The sequence below is a fragment of the Trematomus bernacchii genome, unplaced genomic scaffold (assembly GCF_902827165.1).
Source record: "Trematomus bernacchii unplaced genomic scaffold, fTreBer1.1, whole genome shotgun sequence".
Taxonomy (NCBI): Eukaryota; Metazoa; Chordata; class Actinopteri; order Perciformes; family Nototheniidae; genus Trematomus; species Trematomus bernacchii.
This window is the reverse complement of record NW_022987698.1, coordinates 9,779,544-9,798,350: the sequence shown is the minus strand read 5'-3', so window position 1 is coordinate 9,798,350 and position 18,807 is coordinate 9,779,544. Positions and strand designations below refer to the sequence as shown.

The 18,807-nt window shown below is 42.3% G+C and overlaps 2 protein-coding genes and 1 long non-coding RNA gene across 3 annotated transcripts; 1 reads left to right on the top strand and 2 right to left on the bottom strand.

Moving 5' to 3' along the window:
- Positions 1-1,754: 1,754 nt before the first annotated feature.
- LOC117489363 lies at positions 1,755-4,550 on the bottom strand. The gene is made up of 6 exons (XM_034138578.1): positions 4,424-4,550; positions 4,066-4,208; positions 3,845-3,918; positions 3,405-3,503; positions 2,654-2,752; positions 1,755-2,451 (listed from the first exon to the last, which is right to left on the bottom strand). The coding sequence occupies exons 1-6, from the start codon at positions 4,532-4,534 to the stop codon at positions 2,345-2,347; spliced, it is 633 nt and encodes a 210-aa protein (XP_033994469.1). The 5' UTR covers positions 4,535-4,550; the 3' UTR covers positions 1,755-2,344.
- A 2,711-nt stretch (positions 4,551-7,261) lies between these two features.
- On the bottom strand, positions 7,262-9,376 carry LOC117489362. The gene is made up of 6 exons (XM_034138577.1): positions 9,203-9,376; positions 8,846-8,988; positions 8,626-8,699; positions 8,245-8,343; positions 7,668-7,766; positions 7,262-7,479 (listed from the first exon to the last, which is right to left on the bottom strand). Exons 1-6 carry the CDS (start codon positions 9,311-9,313, stop codon positions 7,301-7,303), a joined length of 705 nt encoding a protein of 234 aa, XP_033994468.1. The 5' UTR covers positions 9,314-9,376; the 3' UTR covers positions 7,262-7,300.
- Positions 9,377-17,088: 7,712 nt separating this feature from the next.
- Positions 17,089-18,172, top strand: LOC117489307. The gene is made up of 3 exons (XR_004556596.1): positions 17,089-17,379; positions 17,628-17,729; positions 18,146-18,172. It is a non-coding gene; the product is annotated as an uncharacterized LOC117489307 (long non-coding RNA).
- Positions 18,173-18,807: the final 635 nt, after the last annotated feature.

The following is an 18,807-nucleotide window of genomic DNA, read 5'->3' as shown; positions in this document are numbered from 1 at the left end:
TGAAATCCTGGCTCAGGGTCTGCACTGCACCTGTTGCTCAACTTAAACTTTGTTCCTTAAAATCAATATCTTTCCAAATATTTGCCTCTGCATTGCAAAAGTTTATTTAAAGGGGACCTATCATGCAAAATGCACTTTTGTACGTCTTTTATACATGAATATGTGTCCCCGGTGTTCCAGGGAACTCACCAAGTGTCAGAAAACACAACCCTCTCTATTTTCCTCCATACCCAAATCTGTAAAAACGTGGCTGCAACGGATCTGATAAAAACTGATCCAGATTTGAACACTTTACTAACGTCAGGACAGTGGCGCTATACGGCTATTGGGCCAACTCTCCACCTATCAGGGGAATGTGGGGTTGGGCCACGGCCGGCCATTGCCGCTCGAAAGCGCTGGAGACGCTGTAGTACATATGCCAGGCCTGTAACGGAGCGTCCACACAGCAGCGTTAAAAAAATCTTGGAGGTGGGCGTATCTGAAGCTTGGGGATTTTTTGTGAGCAAGGCACCAACAACCAATCACATGAATCTCCCGCCCCCGACATACGAAGCAAAAAAGCCCGAAGTAAACTGGATATAAACTCCCCAAACAGGCGAAAACCTACCACTGTCTCTGCCACCTCCCTCCATGCCTGGCTCCTCCGGTTTGTATCCCGGTAGGTAAATAGGGACTGGTCATAAAGCACCGGGTGATTCCCTACCGCTAATTTTTCCTCAATTTTTGGGAATTTGAGGAAATGACCTGCGGTATGTCTCTCCCAGCATACACGCGGTTTGATTGGCTAGCGCTTGAACTGTCAGATTTGCATACACGGGATTTGATTGGCTGACGCTTCCACCTCAGCTTCAAAAGTTGAACATTGCTCAACTTTGAATCCTGAAAATCCTGAAAATCTCCGCTCTGCTGCCCACAATGCAGTTCGGCGAAAAGTGAGGCAAAGTGACGTCACCCCATTCAAAGTGAATGGGCAGAAGCGTTCCAAGATTTTTTTAACGCTGCTGTGTGGACGCTCCGTAAGTGGCGCTGTAGTCTGCCACAAAAGCAGCGAAGAAGACTTCCCGCGCATGGTTGCCATGGTTGCCCTTCTGTTTATTCTCCGCTGTGGCTCTTTTTCTCCCTCCCCGAGGCACACGTTTGCTCCTGCTGCTGTAATTCAATGCAATCCCTCCCCGTCGAGGCAAGCACTGTAATTATCTCCGGTTAGTCCACCAGCAGATGACAAACACCCACCTCTCCGCCTCTTCCAAGGAACGAGGGGACCGTGCGGCAGAGTTTCAGTTAGGTTTTTTTTCGCCGGTCAAGATGTCCGTTAAAGTTTAAATCTTCGGGACAAAATTTGAAAAGTGCCAGTCAAAGGTTATTTATTGAGCTTTAAAACAAATGAATAATGACTCTATATAATAATATAATAAAACACGGAGGACGGAGATCTCCCCCCTCTTCTGACAGCCCAGCAGCTGATCAGAGCGCGCTCCCCTCTCCTGCAGGGGGGCGTGGTCAGCTGCAGCTCACAGAATCAGCCCCCTGCAAAAACAGTGCTGGAAAGAGCAAATGGAGCGAAATGAGGCATGGCTAAAATGCAGAATCTGTTTGGTATTTTGAAAAAAAAAAAACTATATTTATATACTTTATATAGGTACAATATATTGTTCAAATATAGCATGATAGGTGTCCTTTAATTTAACTAATCATTTATTTGTTTAACATGGAGAAAAAGGAAAAGAAAAGTGAAGAAAAAAAGAAAGTCAATGTTAAATCAACCTTGTTTATTGGTGAATTACTTATAAGTGATGATACTATTTATCCAAGAAAAGTGAATTCATCATTTTTGTACCACAATGACACTGATCATCAACAACCTGAGTAGAGAATAAAGGGTTCCTGTTGGATTTGAGAGTTTATCATTTTAGAACAACAAATCAAACCATATAATTAACTTTTAAACAACTTAACACATTGGATTGAAACATTTTAGAAAAACATGTGTAAGTCGATATTATAGCAATTCCAATGCTCATTTACCAAAGAGTGGCTAAATTGATAACGATAAGGTGGGATGACTGAGAGCATAGCACATATGGGGGGGTTTAAGACTCTGTGGGGATGGAGAGTTAACTATCTACAGACCAAAAAGGCCTGCATTCCATTGGTAATCTCCTCCACAGCAGCAGAGAGGAGGGGGACTGTTAGAAGTATGTTAGTCGTGGTTTTACAACATCCTCCGCTTGTCCTCAGGACAGAGCAGGAAATTAAGTATTACAACTGGGGATTATTCTCATTGATCTTCCATTATAATGGCATACAGTAGATGTGAAGTTCCCCATGACTGTCGAACTTTCAGCTAACATTTGAGGATGCTGCCAGAAACGTCCATGAGTCTTTGTACAAAGGCGTTCTGATGAATAGCCATAGCTTCCTTATCTTCCTCTGATCTGCAGTTTGTAAAATCTGTACATTGAGATTAAAAAGAAAATTAGAAAAATAATGGCATTTACAATATAAAAAACGTATTTTTGTATTTTAAAGTTAAACGACAATTAATTATAAGCACACAGTTCATTTTTATGGCATTGCCGCACTCACCATCATGGTCCTATCACGACAGTACTCCCTTTGTTTTCACATATGGACAACAAAAATAATGTCTCACCATGATCTGAGTGTAAAACCTGCGGCTTGGTCAAGCCGAGACACTCTGCCTGGGTCTCAAATTCCTTCAGCTCAGCAGCGGTGATGTTTGTTCTCCTGCCTGGTGAGCAGGGGACATATTTGAGATTACAGCCTTGCGATGATATTCTTTCTAAGAATATCTACATTACATGTTATCAAACTTTAATATATCAAAAACTATTAGATGGAATATCATGAAATATATGACACACATGAGATGGTGAACATTACACCGTACCTCTTTAATAGTAGTGTTTTGACATGCTGGCATTGTTGCTAAATACGACCTCAAAGAGCCACTAGCACTATTCCACATCATAACTTTATTTCATTTTTATAACTATTATTATTTTTGTATTGCTCTTGCTCTTATTGTTATTATGTTATTATGTTGCATTGTTGGAGAAGCCTGTGACATAAGATTTTCAACTGCATAATTACTCTGTAGCTATGTCAGATTGACAATAAAGAACCTTGAACCTTGAACCTTGAGCATGCTGTGTCTTTAGTATTGTTTCATTTAGTCACATAGTTATTTCTACAGAATAAAGTTTTTTATAGGAAACTCCAAATACAAATAATTATGAATAATCTGAAGCAAGGTTAACAAAGTTAATACATAGCCTTCCTGCAGTGACTATTAGTGTCTTGTTAAGCTATATTGTAATGTTTATCATCATTATTGACACCATTCATTTCAATATTGTAGTATAATTCTTCTATTTTCTTACTAAAAATTGTGAGTATTTCAGGGAAAAGGTCCCCCTTTGAAACAATGCAGTCAGGACAGCCAGTCTGCAGAAGCACATCAGGGACACCATGTGAAGCGTCTGTTGAAAGATGTATGGAGAATGGATGTTAATCATGATTTAGATGCTATACAATCAAACTTTTATATCATAATCACACTTATCAAAATTATAGAAATACAAATATTATTTTAATTATTTAAATAAATGAAAATATCACAAAAACATGTGTCACAGCTCTTGTTCAGTGTCCTACAAACTATTTAAAATCTTATCAGCTGGCTTAAAGGACCAATCTGTATTTCCTATATTTAGTAACATTTTGCATTGTAAAAGCCTAAAATACAAATGAGAAAAGCAGAGAAAACACATAAATAAATAAACTCCAGTGCATTCGGTTAATAAATAAAAAAAACTCTTACTGTTACTGTCTACATCAAAGAGCTTGTTGTTCTCCTGGAAAAATCGTTTGGTATTGTTGCCGCATACTCCATCTCTGCAAAGGTTTTATTCAAGATTGTAAAAGCTTGTACAGGACATGATAATGAATGATGCATGAATATTCTAAGTGTGTGTTACGTTCTTTCTTTGAAACATTCATGCCAACAAATAAACCACCATTTCAAGATAAAAGATTGCATACAGTTTTGCTTTGACGATTAAATCATAGAAATGTGGTGTCTCTTTGGAGGTAACTTCCACGTGAACACTTGGTAATAAAACTCTGGCCATCATCTGCCAAAAACAGGATGTAGGTATGGCTATGACATACCACCTCCCAGATAACTGGAATGACAAAAGGAGAACATGATTTATACATTTTCACTGTTTAAATGTCTGGCAATTTGTTTTCCTCAATATGAAATTGTGACTGTGATCATTGAACTTTTTCACAACATATCAAAGGAAAACGAAATATGGCAATTTAGTATGTTGAGTTAAGCCAAATAAAAGAAGTTTGAAAGATACAAAGGGTGTTATAAATGTGAAAAGAGACTTACATCTGGAGCCTTGTCCACTGGCTGCAGCAGCTTCTCACAGGCCAGCGACGCAGGCTGGCACACTGAGGAGAGACTCAGCACAAGAGCAGCGACACACAGAGTCTTCATCATGGCTGTGATTCCTCTTCATCGCTCTCGTTGGTTTTATAAAGATATCACTGACCAATTAATTCTGTGCCAACATCCAACTGCCCCTGTCTCAAACTGCACTGACGTAACCCAGAGAGTAAGCATGACGGGAAATCCTTTATGTTTACTTATTACACAAACAAGAATGCAAATACTGCAGGGTTAATTATTTCAACTAACGACCAACAGCGTGTCCTAAATCCATGATACACACTGATTTTAAGGACATTTTAAGAATGTATGTGTTTACATTGGTTTGAGTATACTTCATTTTGTCACCTTTCCAGACACTTTGCATTCTTAAAAAACACTGCACACTATTCTCCCAAAATGAATGAGAGTAACACCAATTTCAAGGAGAAATCTTCCAAAAGTAGGATCTGGTTTTTGAAAAAAAAAAGAATCTATATTTGAAGTCTTCTTCTTAGGAGCTAGCAAAGTGTTGTAATGGTGGAAGAAACCGAAATATCGTTCTTTGACTTTTAACTAATAGTATTACAATTGTTTTAAATTATTTATATACATATTGAAATGTTCAAAAGGGGTTCCTTAGAAAAGTACCAACTCAACACACTTGAACTATGTTGTGACGCTCTGTTGTTTATAAGGTCCCAAAGCAGAGGCTGATTCAGGTACATTTTACAAGGTTTTACATTTTTTTTAAACACACACACAAAAGGGCAGGCAGTGATGGCTATGAACCTAGCTGGTTAGCAGAGTTGTCCAAGGGAAAAAAACCTGGAGTTCACACCAAAGACTGGAGATCTTGGTATCAAGGCTCTAGGCTGCAGAGACAGACTCTGTTTCATCCAATTACAAGAACTCATCTGGCAGAGTAGTGGAGTGAGGAGTGGGCTTTTATGGAGCAGGTTGATGAGGTGATTGGGAACAGATGTGCCTCGTCTGCAGCCAGGAGCATGCCAGCCACACCCCCTGACACACAAGCCCTGCAGAGAAGGAGAAACAGAAAAGGGGGGGGGGGAGAGCATTCAACAACAAAAAAACACCACAAAAAAAATAATGAAAAGACATACCATTATGTTCTTGTTTTTTTGAGAGGTTTGTATGAGATTGACAAACTTGCACTGGAAACTCAAAGTATCCTGACAAAGTGGAAAATGAATTTCTTGCTAAAATGTTTACCACAATGCAATGCACCACCTGATCGGCATAAACAAAACATCATCTACATCTGTCAAGATGCTTTCTGTTTTAATGGTTCTGTTTGGATGTATAGCACACTATTCAATGAAGGATGTGGTTTTGTGGCTTCCTCTGCTCTGGCCAGATAGCTTGATCTTTGACACATATACACCTCAACTGTGGTTGGGTCTTTTTTAAGACTAAATGCATCTTTAATATATAATTAAAATAACTGCTTACAGGCTAATCACTTCCTTAACGTTTTCACAAGAGCACATTCCGGCTTAGACAAACACTCAGAGACAATAGACCATCAACTATCAAAAGGTGCTGAGGGCACAATGGATTTGGGAGTGGTGATCTACACGTTTTTTGAGCTGCTCATTGTTGGCGTATGCTGTGCTGGTAATATTGTGGTTATCTTGGCACTTTGGACCAGTAAAAGCATTGTGGGGCCAATAATAAGTGAAGAAAGATTTGTTTGCTTCTTTGTTGTAAGCTTATAAGCATATTGTTATTAGGAATGCTGGCTCTGTCATCAGCGTCAAATTGGACAGTTTTGTAGCTGTGGTGGAGAGGAGGACACTAAACAAACTGTTGTCCATCATGGATAACCCCCACCCTCTCCTCCTGCAGCTGGACAGTCAACGGAGCTCCTTCTCCAGCAGACTGCTCCAGCTCCTGTCACAAGGACCGATGCAGGAAAACATTCCTGCCTACTGCCATTAACCTGCACAACAACTCACCTCTGGCTGGCAGAGAACTCACTGCCCCATAGCTTGTAAAGTGTCTCCTCTTCCATAACCCAGAACAATTTTCACAACAGCTATTTTGCACAATTATTCGTATTCTTACTATATACTTGTCGCTAGTTAAATTGTTTTCGTATTATATTTGTATTTTATTGTATCTTTTAAACATTTTTTACTGGTGTAATGATTGACACTGCTGCTGGAACAAATTCATTTCCCAAATCTGGATAAATAAAGTATCTATTTATCTATTGTTAAATCTATAAGATTCATACTATTTATTTGAATTATTTTATTTAGCTTCTGCCTGTTTTTACCTTAGAAATCTTTGTATTCATAGTTTATCAGTTGTTTTTCCTAGATCCAAACATTTTGATATGTGAATAATATCAGAATGTGAATGCATCTTGGCAAAATATGTAATCTTTGTGAACTGGACACTTGCTTTCCTGAACTTTGTTCCTTAAAATCAATATATTTCTAAGCATTTGCCTCTGCATTGCAAAAGTTTATTTAATTGAAGTAATCATTTATTTGTTAAACATGGGAAAAAAGGAAAAGAAAAAGGAAGAAATAAAGAAAATCAATGTTAAATCACCCTTGTTTATTGGTGAATTATAAGTGATGATACTATTTATCCAAGAGAAGTGAATTTATAATTGTTTTACCAAAATGGCACTGATCATCCAAAACCTGAGTAGAGAACAAAGGGTTCCTGTTGGATTTGAGAGTTTATAGTTTTAGAACAACAAATCAAACCATATAATTACCTTTTAAACAACTTAACACATTGGAATGAATCAAGAACAACATGATGGGTGTAAGTTGATTTTATTGCATTTCCAATGCTCATTCACCAAAGACTGGCCCATGTTTCCTGAGCCCACTCGAAGGCAGCCTTCTGGTAATACAGAGAAGACTCAGCGATACATTTGAGGGTTATGGCATAATTGTCATTCAATCTTTGTTGAATGCTGCGAAGAAAACTAGCCCCAGCTTCTTCATCTTCGTCTGATAGGCAGTTTGTAAAATCTGTGCAAGGAGATTAAAGAGTAAATTAGAAATGTTGTATATAATGACAGTTAATTACAAGCACATAGTACATTTGTATGCATTGCCATAATCACAATCATGATACTATCATGGTTCCATCATGTGGTGCTATCACGACAGTACTTGTTTTCATATATTGACAAAAAAAGAAAGATGTCAAGACTCACCATGATCTGAGTCTAAAACCTGCGGCTTGGTCAAGCTGAGACACTCTGCCTGGGTCTCAAATTCCTTCAGCTCAGCAGCGGTGATGTTTGGTCTCCTGCCTGGTGAGCAGGGGACATATTTGAGATTACAGCCTTGCGATGATATTCTTTCTAAGAATATCTACATTACATGTTAGAAAAAAATAGGTACAGTATAGGTAGGTACAGTGTTGGTGTGTTGGTTGTTCACTTTATACAGACTTTAATATTTCAACAACTTTTAAGTGAAATTACATTCCTCTAGCTTCTTGATTAGTTGTAATACTCTTGGCAATCCTTTAAAGTGGACAAATTCTTTCTTTAAACAGACTCTTTCAGTGCTTTTGTTCATTTTTAGGGCTGCCCAGATCAGCGAGCAGCAGCATACCTAACTTTAGCTGAAAGTGAAGTGTTTCAAATAGAGTGTGAAGACAGGGTTATTTAGACAGACAGTTATTTCAAACATAAAGAGTGTCTTGTTAAGCTATATTGTACTGTATAACATCATTATAAACTCCATCGTTGAAGTATTGTAGTATAACATTCTTCTATTTCTTACTAAATAAGACGAGTATGTTCACGACACTGTCCCCCTTTGAAACGATGCAGTCAGAACAGCCAGTCTGCAGAAGCAAATCAGGGTCACCATCTGCAGCGTCTGTTGAAAAATGGATGGAGAATGGATGTTTAAATTAAATGCTATACAATCAAACTTTAATATTATAATCACACTAACACGTTTTTTTTTATCAAAATGATAAAAAAAACAAATATCATTGTTTACATAAAGGAACACTGTGCATTGGTAAGAATACTTTTCTTCTTATTTTTTGTATGTATTGTAAAAGCTTAAAAGACAAATTAGAAAAAGCAGAGACAAAACATAAAGAAACAAATAAACACCATTGCATGCAGAAAATATAAATAAAAAAAGACTTACTGTTGCTATCTACATCAAAGAGCTTGTTGTTCTCCTGGAAAAATTGTTCTGTTTCATTAGCGCATACTCCTTGCCTGCAAAAGTTTATCCAAGATTGTAAAAGCTTGTACAGGACATGATAATGAATTATGCATGAATACTCAAAGTGTGTGTTACGATCCTTCTTTTAAACATTCATGCCAACAAATAAACCACCATTTCAAGATAAAAGATTGCATACATTTTCATTTTGATGAGGTAATCGAAAACGTTTGGTGTCTCTTTGGAGGTAACTTCCACGTGAATACTTGGCAATAACACACTGGCAACTAACTGTAATATACAGGACGAAGATATGGCGATGACATACCACCTCCCAGATAACTGGAATGACAAAAGAAGAACATTATTTATTTATTTTCACTGTTTAAATGTCTGGCAATTTATTTATAACAAATTATGGCAGTGAAAAATGTACTTTTTCTATAACAGACTGCAGGAAAAGGAAATATGACAATTCAGTAGGTTAAGTTCAGTTTTGTCATGTGAAAAAGTTTGAAAAACGCAAAGGGAGTTATAAATGTGAAAAGAGACTTACATCTGGAGCCTTGTCCACTGGCTGCAGCAGCTTCTCACAGGCCAGCGACGCAGGCTGGCACACTGAGGAGAGACTCAGCACAAGAGCAGCGACACACAGAGTCTTCATCATGGCTGTGATTCCTCTTCATCGCTCTCAGGTCAGTGTTATAAAGATATCACTGACCAATTAATTCTGTGCAATATCCACCCACCCCTGTCTGAGTGGGTTCAGACTGCGCTGATGTAACCCAGAGAGCAAGCATGACGGGAAATCCTTCATGTTTACTTATTACACAAACTGGACTGCAAATACTGCAGGGTTAATTATTAAAAATGTTCTCACGACAACACGACTCAGCGTGTCCTAAATCCATGATACACAGCAATTCTACAGACATTTTAAGAATGTAGGGTTTGTCAAATTTCCAGACGGCTTGAATTCTTAAAAAACGCTGCACACTATTCTCCAAAAATGAAAGGCAAACAAAGAAAACGTGGAGCTACATAGAATGATGGTTCAGCAGTTAAAAACATTGTGATAAAACATAGTGTGACATTTAAAGAAGAAATGTTGTTGAATTAAGAGCTATCAAAGTGTTGTGCTGGAGGAGAAAACCCACATATTATTATATGACTGTTAACTAATAATTATGAACTATTTATTTTATTATGTATATACTATTAAAGTGTTCAAAAACGGTTCCTTGATAGAGTAGTAGCAAGTCAACATGCTTGAACTATGGTTCTGTTTTGAGAGGTATGTGAGTGCACATCAAATGACCCAGCGTGCACTGGAAACTCAAAGTATCCTGACTAAAGGAAAATGAGTTTCCTGCTAAAATGTTTACCAGAATGCAATGCACCACCTGATCGGCATAAACACAACATCATCGTGGCCGCTTCCTCCGGGTGCATATCCCTCTCAGGTGAGACCTCTTCTGAATTTTTTATTGTGCAGAGAAAAGTAGAAAATAGCATTGCAGGGTCAGGGATTTAGTATTATCTTATGCTTAAACATCATGCAGACGTGGTACTTGGAGGAGTTTTAGATCATGAAAATGCCTTGTATTTGTATAATGCCAAAAAGGCTTTGGTTAACATAGTGAGCAGATGATACATTTAATTTTTTTACATCAAATTATTCCTTTTGTGTCACTGGTCAGATCACAAAAATAAATGTGTATTTGTTGATTGTACATTTTGTCACGATCCTTATGTTATGTCACGTTTTTAGTTTTGTATGTCTAGGTTTGGGTTTATTTTGCTGTTCTGTTTTCCCTGTCTCATGTTTTCCTCCTTGTTTCTTGTCTGGTCCTTCCAGTGGCGTCGCCTGGCCTGGGCATCCGGGGCTTTAGCCCCGCATGTTTTTTCTGTAGCCCCGGACAATTCTCCCTCAATAATATAATACATTAACCGTGCTTTACGTGAACCTCATCATGACACAAGAGAGGACGGCAGCACTGTAATTTCCCGTGTTCAGTGAATGCAACAGAGGCATGACACCAGACCAATCAGAGAGTTGCATGGAAATAAACGTGTGTCATTCAAGCTCGGCTCTGTGTGTGTGTGGCAATAGCGCATGTGAGAGAGAGAGAGAGAGGGGGAGAGAGGGAGAGAGGGGGAGGGAGAGACCGGTGTCAGCATGGACTGTGTTGTTAGCATCTGGTTAGCTAGCTGCACTAACGGACATAAGGAGCTGTTTGTTCCACAACAAGCTGGAGGAGAGTCCTCTGCTGACAGACTGAGAGACTCAGGTGAGCTAAAGGACTCTCTGAGTGTTTAGATCAGGGGTCGGCAACCTTTTTGATATGAAGTGCCATTTAAAAAAAAAAAAATTATCAGCGTGCCAACGATCGAGAATTATCAACGGGGGGGGGGGGGGGGGGGGGGGGTGTTGAGGATGTTGAGGAGCTTGACGCTCGTGATCTATCAACAGGAGGGCGGGGGGGCCTCGCTGGCTGCGGGGAAGCAGTGTGTGGACCTGTCAGCGCAACTTACATGATACCGAATTTAACAAACACATTTCAATAATTGGTTTAAACGGCATAATAATAAGGACGATCGTCCGTTCTGTGATTCTCCAGAACACACCTGTTATGATATTAGGGTCATGCAGAGTGAGATGAGATCGCTGTCCCTTTAAGAGAGAGAGAGAGGGGTGTGGCGTGTGCGTGTGAGTATGTTTCTGGAAGTGAAACGAGGCAGCAGAAAAACAGAGGTCTGTGATGTATTTTGTGAAACAGAAGAACAGCTAAATAAATGCAACGGCCTCTCAAGAAGAGCTCGCCTCTCTCCAGTCATTTAAGCTAAAGTGGGTTATTGAACCTGAAGCTCGTTGCTTCTGCCCTCCTCGACTACGGTCTGGGAGCCGACAGGAAAGTTCAACACACAGATGGCCAGTCCGCCCCTTTGTAGCATATTATTTCAATGAGAGATGAGCAGATCGCCACTGGGCTTTCAACTAAAGACACACACAGCCACGCAAAAACTGCGACATTTGTAAAGCTCCTTATGGGTACTGCAATTTGTGAAGTGCTTTCTTCCGTGGTGAAACGATCAGCACTGCACCACGGAGGAAAGCGGCAGAAAGTCACCTGGAGTTAAAGAGAGCGGGGCTGCGTTGCGTGCATGGCTTCCTTCTGCAGGTAACGGGGAGACGCGCTCTGGCGGCGGTCTCGTTCAGGATCCGAAAATACAATTTAAATATTTTGCACACTTATTCGACTTATTCCTAGTGTGCCACTGGCTACGGTGCTGCGTGCCAATGCTGGCACGCGTGCCAGGGGTTGCCGACCCCTGGTTTAGATAGTTAACTTTAGTCTAAGTTATCTCAGTGGGTCTCAAACGGTTTGGTCACAAATTATTCAAAAGATTATTTCCGCGGCACACGGTATAATATGATCATTATAGTTATTAAAAAAAAAGAGAATAAAGGAAAAACAGTTATGAAATACTATATGGCAGTAAAACAAGAATAGAGTTTAAAAGAGGAGTGATTAGTAAAATATCCATAAAGAAAAAGTACATCTGTTTACAGTTCTGCTTCATATGGGTGTTGAGAGAGGTATCCATAGATCTCTTCATTTTGCTCTCAAAGTGCACCAGATTGATGCATTTAACTTCAATATTTAAAAAAAAAATCTTCCCGGGGGAGCATCCCCCCGGACCCCCCCACGAGGAGGTGAGCCCCCCACTCATAAAAAATACCACTTTACCCCTGCCTATATGCCGTGAGCTGATTATCGAGCCTTCATTGTAACAGTCGCGGGTGTACTGTGTGTGTGCGTGTGGGGAGTGTTGCAGTAAAAAATGCCACTGTAGTGCCGCCGCCACTGTGGGCTAAGCCCCGAATGTTTTCAGGTCCAGGCGACGCCCCTGGGTCCTTCTCCCTGGGTCCTTCTCAGGTCGACTATTTTCATTTCCTCGGTCGTCGGTCCTCGGTATCACCGGAAGTTGATTTGTCTGCGCCATCTTGAGTAGCGTCCCATGGCTCTTATTTCTGCCGGAGGACCAAGGATCGAGGAGCGAGGAGCGATAATGGAGGAGCGATAACCGAGGAACCACCAGACCATCCTCCGGTGAAATCCTCAGAGACTCTCCCCGCCCCCTTACTGTGTATCGCTCACTGATTGGACGATGCAGCGCATGCACTGATCTGTTGCTTCTTGACATGAGAGCAGTTTCCCAGCGGAGTGAAGAAAACACATGAAACTCACGGGACTCACTCCTCAGTTTATACTGTGTTTTGTTTCAATTAATGCATCATTCAGTTACAAATATGTGATATCCGCACAACAAAGTGGTGAAAAATTATTTTATTTATTTATTGGAAACATTTTCATGATCGCTTTTTCGTTTTACATTTTCATTTATTGTCATTTCCATTCAGTCAGTCATTAAGTGCTATGTAACATGTTAATTTGCTACATATCCACACAAACAAAGTGTGCAGTCCAATGAATGTTAATCTAACTGGGTTTTGATAGATAACATATCTCTTTTTCTTCTCTGAATTATTTTATTTATATTGTGCACTCTAATCAATATTAATCTAACTATTGTTCGTTTATACCTTTTAAGAATGGCGTTTATCTTTTTTTAGAATGAGTTCTTATTTTATTTTATTTATTTGGTTCTACAACAGATGATACAAATGTATATGTCAGTAAATGTGTACTAACAGAGGCAGGGGTGTGTGTGAAAACAACGGGGACAGAGCTGCTGTCAGACATCAGCTGTGCGGTGTCATCACAAACGGACGTCGCTTCACGTGACGCTCCGGAGGAAAGGACGTCCCATTGCTCTTAAAACTAATTTCCCTGCTTCTCGTGGTTTCCTTGCGTCTCTCCATGCTTCCCTGGTGGGAGGGACTAAACGCAGGGAAACGACGCAAGTGAGGGACGCAAGGATTCCATTTAATCGACCTGAGAAGCAGCCCCTGGCTGCGTTTCACTTCTCTTATTTTTCATTTCCTCGCTCCTCGGTCTCGGTCTCACCGGAAGTTGATTTGTCTGCGCCATCTTGAGTAGCGTCCCAATGGCCTTATTTTTGCCGGAGGACCGAGGAGCGAGGAGCGAGGAGCGATAATGGAGGAGCTATAATCGAGGAACCACCAGACCATCCTTCGATGAAATCCTCAGACACTCGCCCCGCCCCCTTACTGTGTATCGCTCACTGATTGGACGATGCAGCGCATGCACTGATCTGATGCTTGAGAGCAGAGTTTCCCAGCGGAGTGAAGAAAACACATGAAACTCACGGGACTCACTCCTCAGTTCATACTGTGTTTTGTTTCAATTCATGCATCATTCAGTTACAAATATGTGATATATCTGAACAACAAAGTGGTCAAAAATTATTTTATTCATTTATTGGAAACATTTTCATGATCGCTTTTTCCGTTTTACATGTTCATTTATTGTCATTTCCATTCAGTCAGTCATTAAGTGCTATTTAACATGTTAATTTGCTACATATCCACACAAACAGACAAAGTGTGCAATCCAATGAATGTTAATCTAACTGGGTTTTGATAGATAACATATCTCTTTTTCTTCTCTCAATTATTTTATTTCTATTGTGCACTCTAATCAATATTAATCTAACTATTGTTCGTTTATACATTTTAAGAATGGCGTTCTTTTTTGAGAATGAGTTTGATTTGATTTATTTGGGTCTACAACAGATGATACAAATGTTTGTGTCAGTAAATGTGTACTAACAGAGGCGGGGGTGTTTGTGAAAATAACGGGGACAGAGCTGGTTGCTGTCAGACGATCAGCTGTGCAGCGTCATCACAAACGGACGTCGCTTCACGTGACGCTCCGGAGGAAAGGACGTCCCATTGCTCTTAAAACTCATTTCCCTGCTTCTCGTGGTTTCCTTGCGTCTCTCCATGCTTCCCTGGTGGGAGGGACTAGTCGCAGGGAAACGACGCAAGTGAGGGACGCAAGGATTCCATTTAATCGACCTGAGAAGCAGCCCCTGTGTTTTCCTTCCTGTCGTTAGTTTCCCTGGTGTGTCTGATTGTCTAATTGTGTTCACCTGTTGCCCTTGTGTTTCTGCCTCCCCTGCCTGGCTGTTTCTCGTCTCGTGATTACCCCTCCCTGTATTTAGTCTTGTCTCTTCCTGTGTTCCCCTGTCGGTTCATTGTTTGTCCTCCCTTCACGCTTCATGTTTGTCTCTCCGGTCTTCCTCCATGTTTCTCACGGTCAGTTTTTGTGTTGTTGTTTTCTGTGCTACCGTTTCAAGTTATGCCATGTTTTGTTTACCAGCTTTTAAACAAAGCTCGCTTTTTGTTTCAAGACCTTTTTCCATTTTTGTAGTCTGCATTTGGGTCCTACCTTTTTCCGCGATCTTTACAGTGATCATAACAGGATGAACCGACCAATTATGGACCCAGCGGATTATGATTTTGATTTTGAATTGGATTTGATCTCTCTGGATTACTCCCTTCGATGTCTTCATGTTGAGTGGAGTATATCCTCGTCTAGAAGGGACAAAGAGGCTGTCCTTAAAAAGGCACAAATGGAGGTGGCCAACATGCCATGGTTGTGGAGCTCGTTGCCTGAACGGCTCAGAGTTTTCTCACGTAGCCAGTCTCCATTTTCGGACCCTTTTTTGGGATCCCGCCTGGCGTTTGGAGGTCCACGGAGCCTCCAAAAGACCTCTAAAAAACGCAAGGTCAGGAAGCCAGCTCGTACTCAGGTACCGGTCCCAGCAGCCATGGTCCCTGCTCCAGAACCGGACCTTACAGCCATGTTTCCGGCTCCAGAACAGGCCCACACAGCCATGGTCCAGGCCTCTGTTCCGGTCCCAGCAGCCATGGTTCCGGCTCCAGTACTGGCTCTCTGGCCGACGCCAGCTCCCCGTGTTCTGTCGACGTCCCGACCCTCTCGAGTCCCCTCTCGAGTCCCCTCTCGAGTCCCCTCTCGAGTCCCCTCTCGAGTCCCCTCTCGAGTCCCCTCTCGAGTCCCCTCTCGAGTCCCCTCTCGAGTCCCCTCTCGAGTCTCCTCTCGAGTCTCCTCTCGAGTCTCCTCAAGTTCCTTCTCAGGTCACCTCTCAGGTCACCTCTCGAGTCTCTTCTCGATTCCCCTCTCTAGTCTCCTCTCAAGTCCCATCTCAAGTTCCTTCTCAAGTCCCTACCCTATGTCCTGTGCCGTTGGAGGTCCAGCCGACACCTGTTTTGTCGGGGGTCCTGCCAACTCCACGTCCTGTGGCGTTGGGGGTTCCGCTGAGGGTCCTGCCAACTCCACGTCCAGTGTCGTTGGGGGTTCCGCTGAGGGTCCTGCCAACTCCATGTCCTGTTTCGTTGGGGGTTCCACCGGATTTCCTGCCAACACCTGATCCTGTCCTGTTGGGGGTCCCGCCGACACGTGCTCCGCCGGGTTTCCTGCCAACACCATATCCTGTCCTGTTGGGGGTCCCGCCGACACCTGCTCCGCCGGGTTTCCTGCCAACACCATATCCTGTCCTGTTGGGGGTCCCGCCGACACCTGCTCCGCCGGGTTTCCTGCCAACACCATATCCTGTCCTGTTGGGGGTCCCGTCGACACCTGCTCCGCCGGGTTTCCTGCCAACACCATGTCCTGTCCTGTTGGGGGTTCCGCCGACACCTGCTCCGCCGGATTTCCTGCCAACACCATGTCCTGTCATGTTGGAGGTCCCGTCGACACCAGCTCTTGCTCCGTCCGGGGTCCCACTGACACCAGCCCATGTTCCGTCCAGGGTCCCGTCTACGCCTGTCCCGCCAGGGGTCCCACCAGTTCCTGCTCTCGATCCCAGTGCTCCGGCGATCCAGCTGACACTGGAGGGGTCCCATTGCGGCGTACGTCGTCCTCCGGAGCTATCCCGTCGCCGCCTTCTTGCCCGACCTTGTGCCCGGCCTCCTGAGTTCCCCAGCGGCCTTCGCCCTCGAGCCCGGTCCCCTGACTTTTCAAACTCTGCCTTGCCCCCGGGTCGTCCGCCCGAGAACCCCTACCATTACCTGTGAGTTTATTGCTGTCATGCCCATTGGCGCGTTCACACCGGAGTACTTTTCCCACAATAGTTCATCAGAACTACGATATATTTGCGTTCACACCAAAAAGCCCCAGGAACTAAACTAGTTAATCGGAACCATTTTTTCAGTCCCTGCTAGAGAGCAGGGACTTTTGTGGGAGAAAAAAGTTCACACGTCTGATTGGCTGTGCGGAATGCAAACCACGCCCCGTTTAACTCTGAATTTTCTTTTGGAGCGGCCATTGTATTTGCTGGCATTATTAGCCCAGCGCACCAACGAGAGTACTTTTGTGAAAGCAGTTATGGCAACAATAAGAATACGAAAATCATCTGAGCGGTGGAGTGATGAGGATGTGTCGGCACGTCTGGCGATTTACTCGGAGGATGGGATCCAGCAGATTATACTGAAGGCAGTTTCCAACTGCAAAATGTATCAGCGTTGTTCGGTAAAGTTAGCCGACATGGGAATCTTCCACAGCGCACACTCATGCCGGGACAAAATAAAGAAACTAAAGCAGGACTACAAACAAATAAAAGACCATAATAACAAGAGTGGTAACGGCCGGAAGACCCGTAAATGGTATGATCGATTGGATGCTCTGCTCGGCCACAGGCACAGACCCTCATTCTCCGGCACTTAAGGTGAAACGGCGGATTCAGTGGCCTGTGAATTGTCCAACGACGACTACTACGAAGGTAAAATAAACGACATGCACTGCACTGTTTTAATCTGCACAATACTGGTCTCAGATGTACTTTTATTTGCTCAGTAGATCGAGCTAGCCATGCTAGCCAGAACTGGCTAACACTGCTAGCCAGTTCAGCCTAGCATGGCTAATAACATAATTCTCGGCCGCTATGAAAACGTTTTTGACTTGTGAATAAGTGTGTAATGTTTTCTGTAATTTGCTTCACTAACTCATGGCACTAATTGTGTGTTTCAGGCGAGGCAGGACAACTCTCTGGATTGGAAACAAGTGAGCTTTCCCCTCCGGATCACAACAGCAGCACTTTCTCGTCTGCTTTTCAACCATCCAAACGCAAAAGTACGTACAAACACACTGTAACTACTCTGGTCTTGAAAGAACGTTACGCATCGAACTGATGTCCACTAATCACGTTTATTTCCTTCTTGGTACAATTATGAAACACCGTGAAAATACATCGTTTACACTTTAAGCGCCATTTTCACTCTCATAAACATCCGGGCTAGAGGTCACATGACTTCCAGTAAGAAAACTTATCATTTTTGGACAAAGTTCAAGCGTACATTAAGCACTCTAAAAATATATAAAACAATAAATAAGGGCACTTTGAGCGTCAGCTATTTGATGCTATCTTATCTTCTACTTTACACCTGCATTTTGTACACTGTCCCTGTCTGCACCATGTCCAATGTTGTCTCTGTTGACAACCTACTAGGCGATTAAACTGATCTTGTATCTTGCTTATTTCTCCTTAGGAAAGCGGGCACGGGATGACAGCTTCCTTGACACCATCATGGTGATGGAGGACCTCCGTGCCATGGTCAGCAAGGAGAATGAGGACCTGCGTGCCAAGGAGATGCACGACGAATGGCTGCTGCATTCACACAAGGCCCAGGAATTGGACGACCAGCTGCTCATGGTGATGCCGCGCCATGCTGACTCGGCGGCGCGCCAGGTGGAGGTGTCGGCGCGACAGGTGGAGCAACAAAATACCTTTCAGGCTGGGCTTCTGGCAGTGCAAAGCGAGCTGATTAAATCCAGCAGGCCTTCAATAAAAAAATAAAGAAAAACTTGTCGTTGTTGATAAACTGTACAATGACTTGTTGGGAGGCGTGTGGTGCAGTGGTCTGGTGCGTTGGTGTTCGGATCAGGGGAGCACAGGTTCAAACCCCACTGCAGTCAGGATGTCGTTGTGTCCCTGGGCAAGACACTTCACCCAAAATTGCCTACACCTGGGACAGTTCATTTTGTATTATTGTGATTATATATATATATATGCCACTGTTATTAATACTGACACTTCACTTTGCACTAAGGTGTGTCTGCTGCTGAGCCTACCTATTGTTATTATATATATATATATGTTTTGATACTACTGACGCTTTATTTGATATTGAAAATGTTAACTTCTATTTAC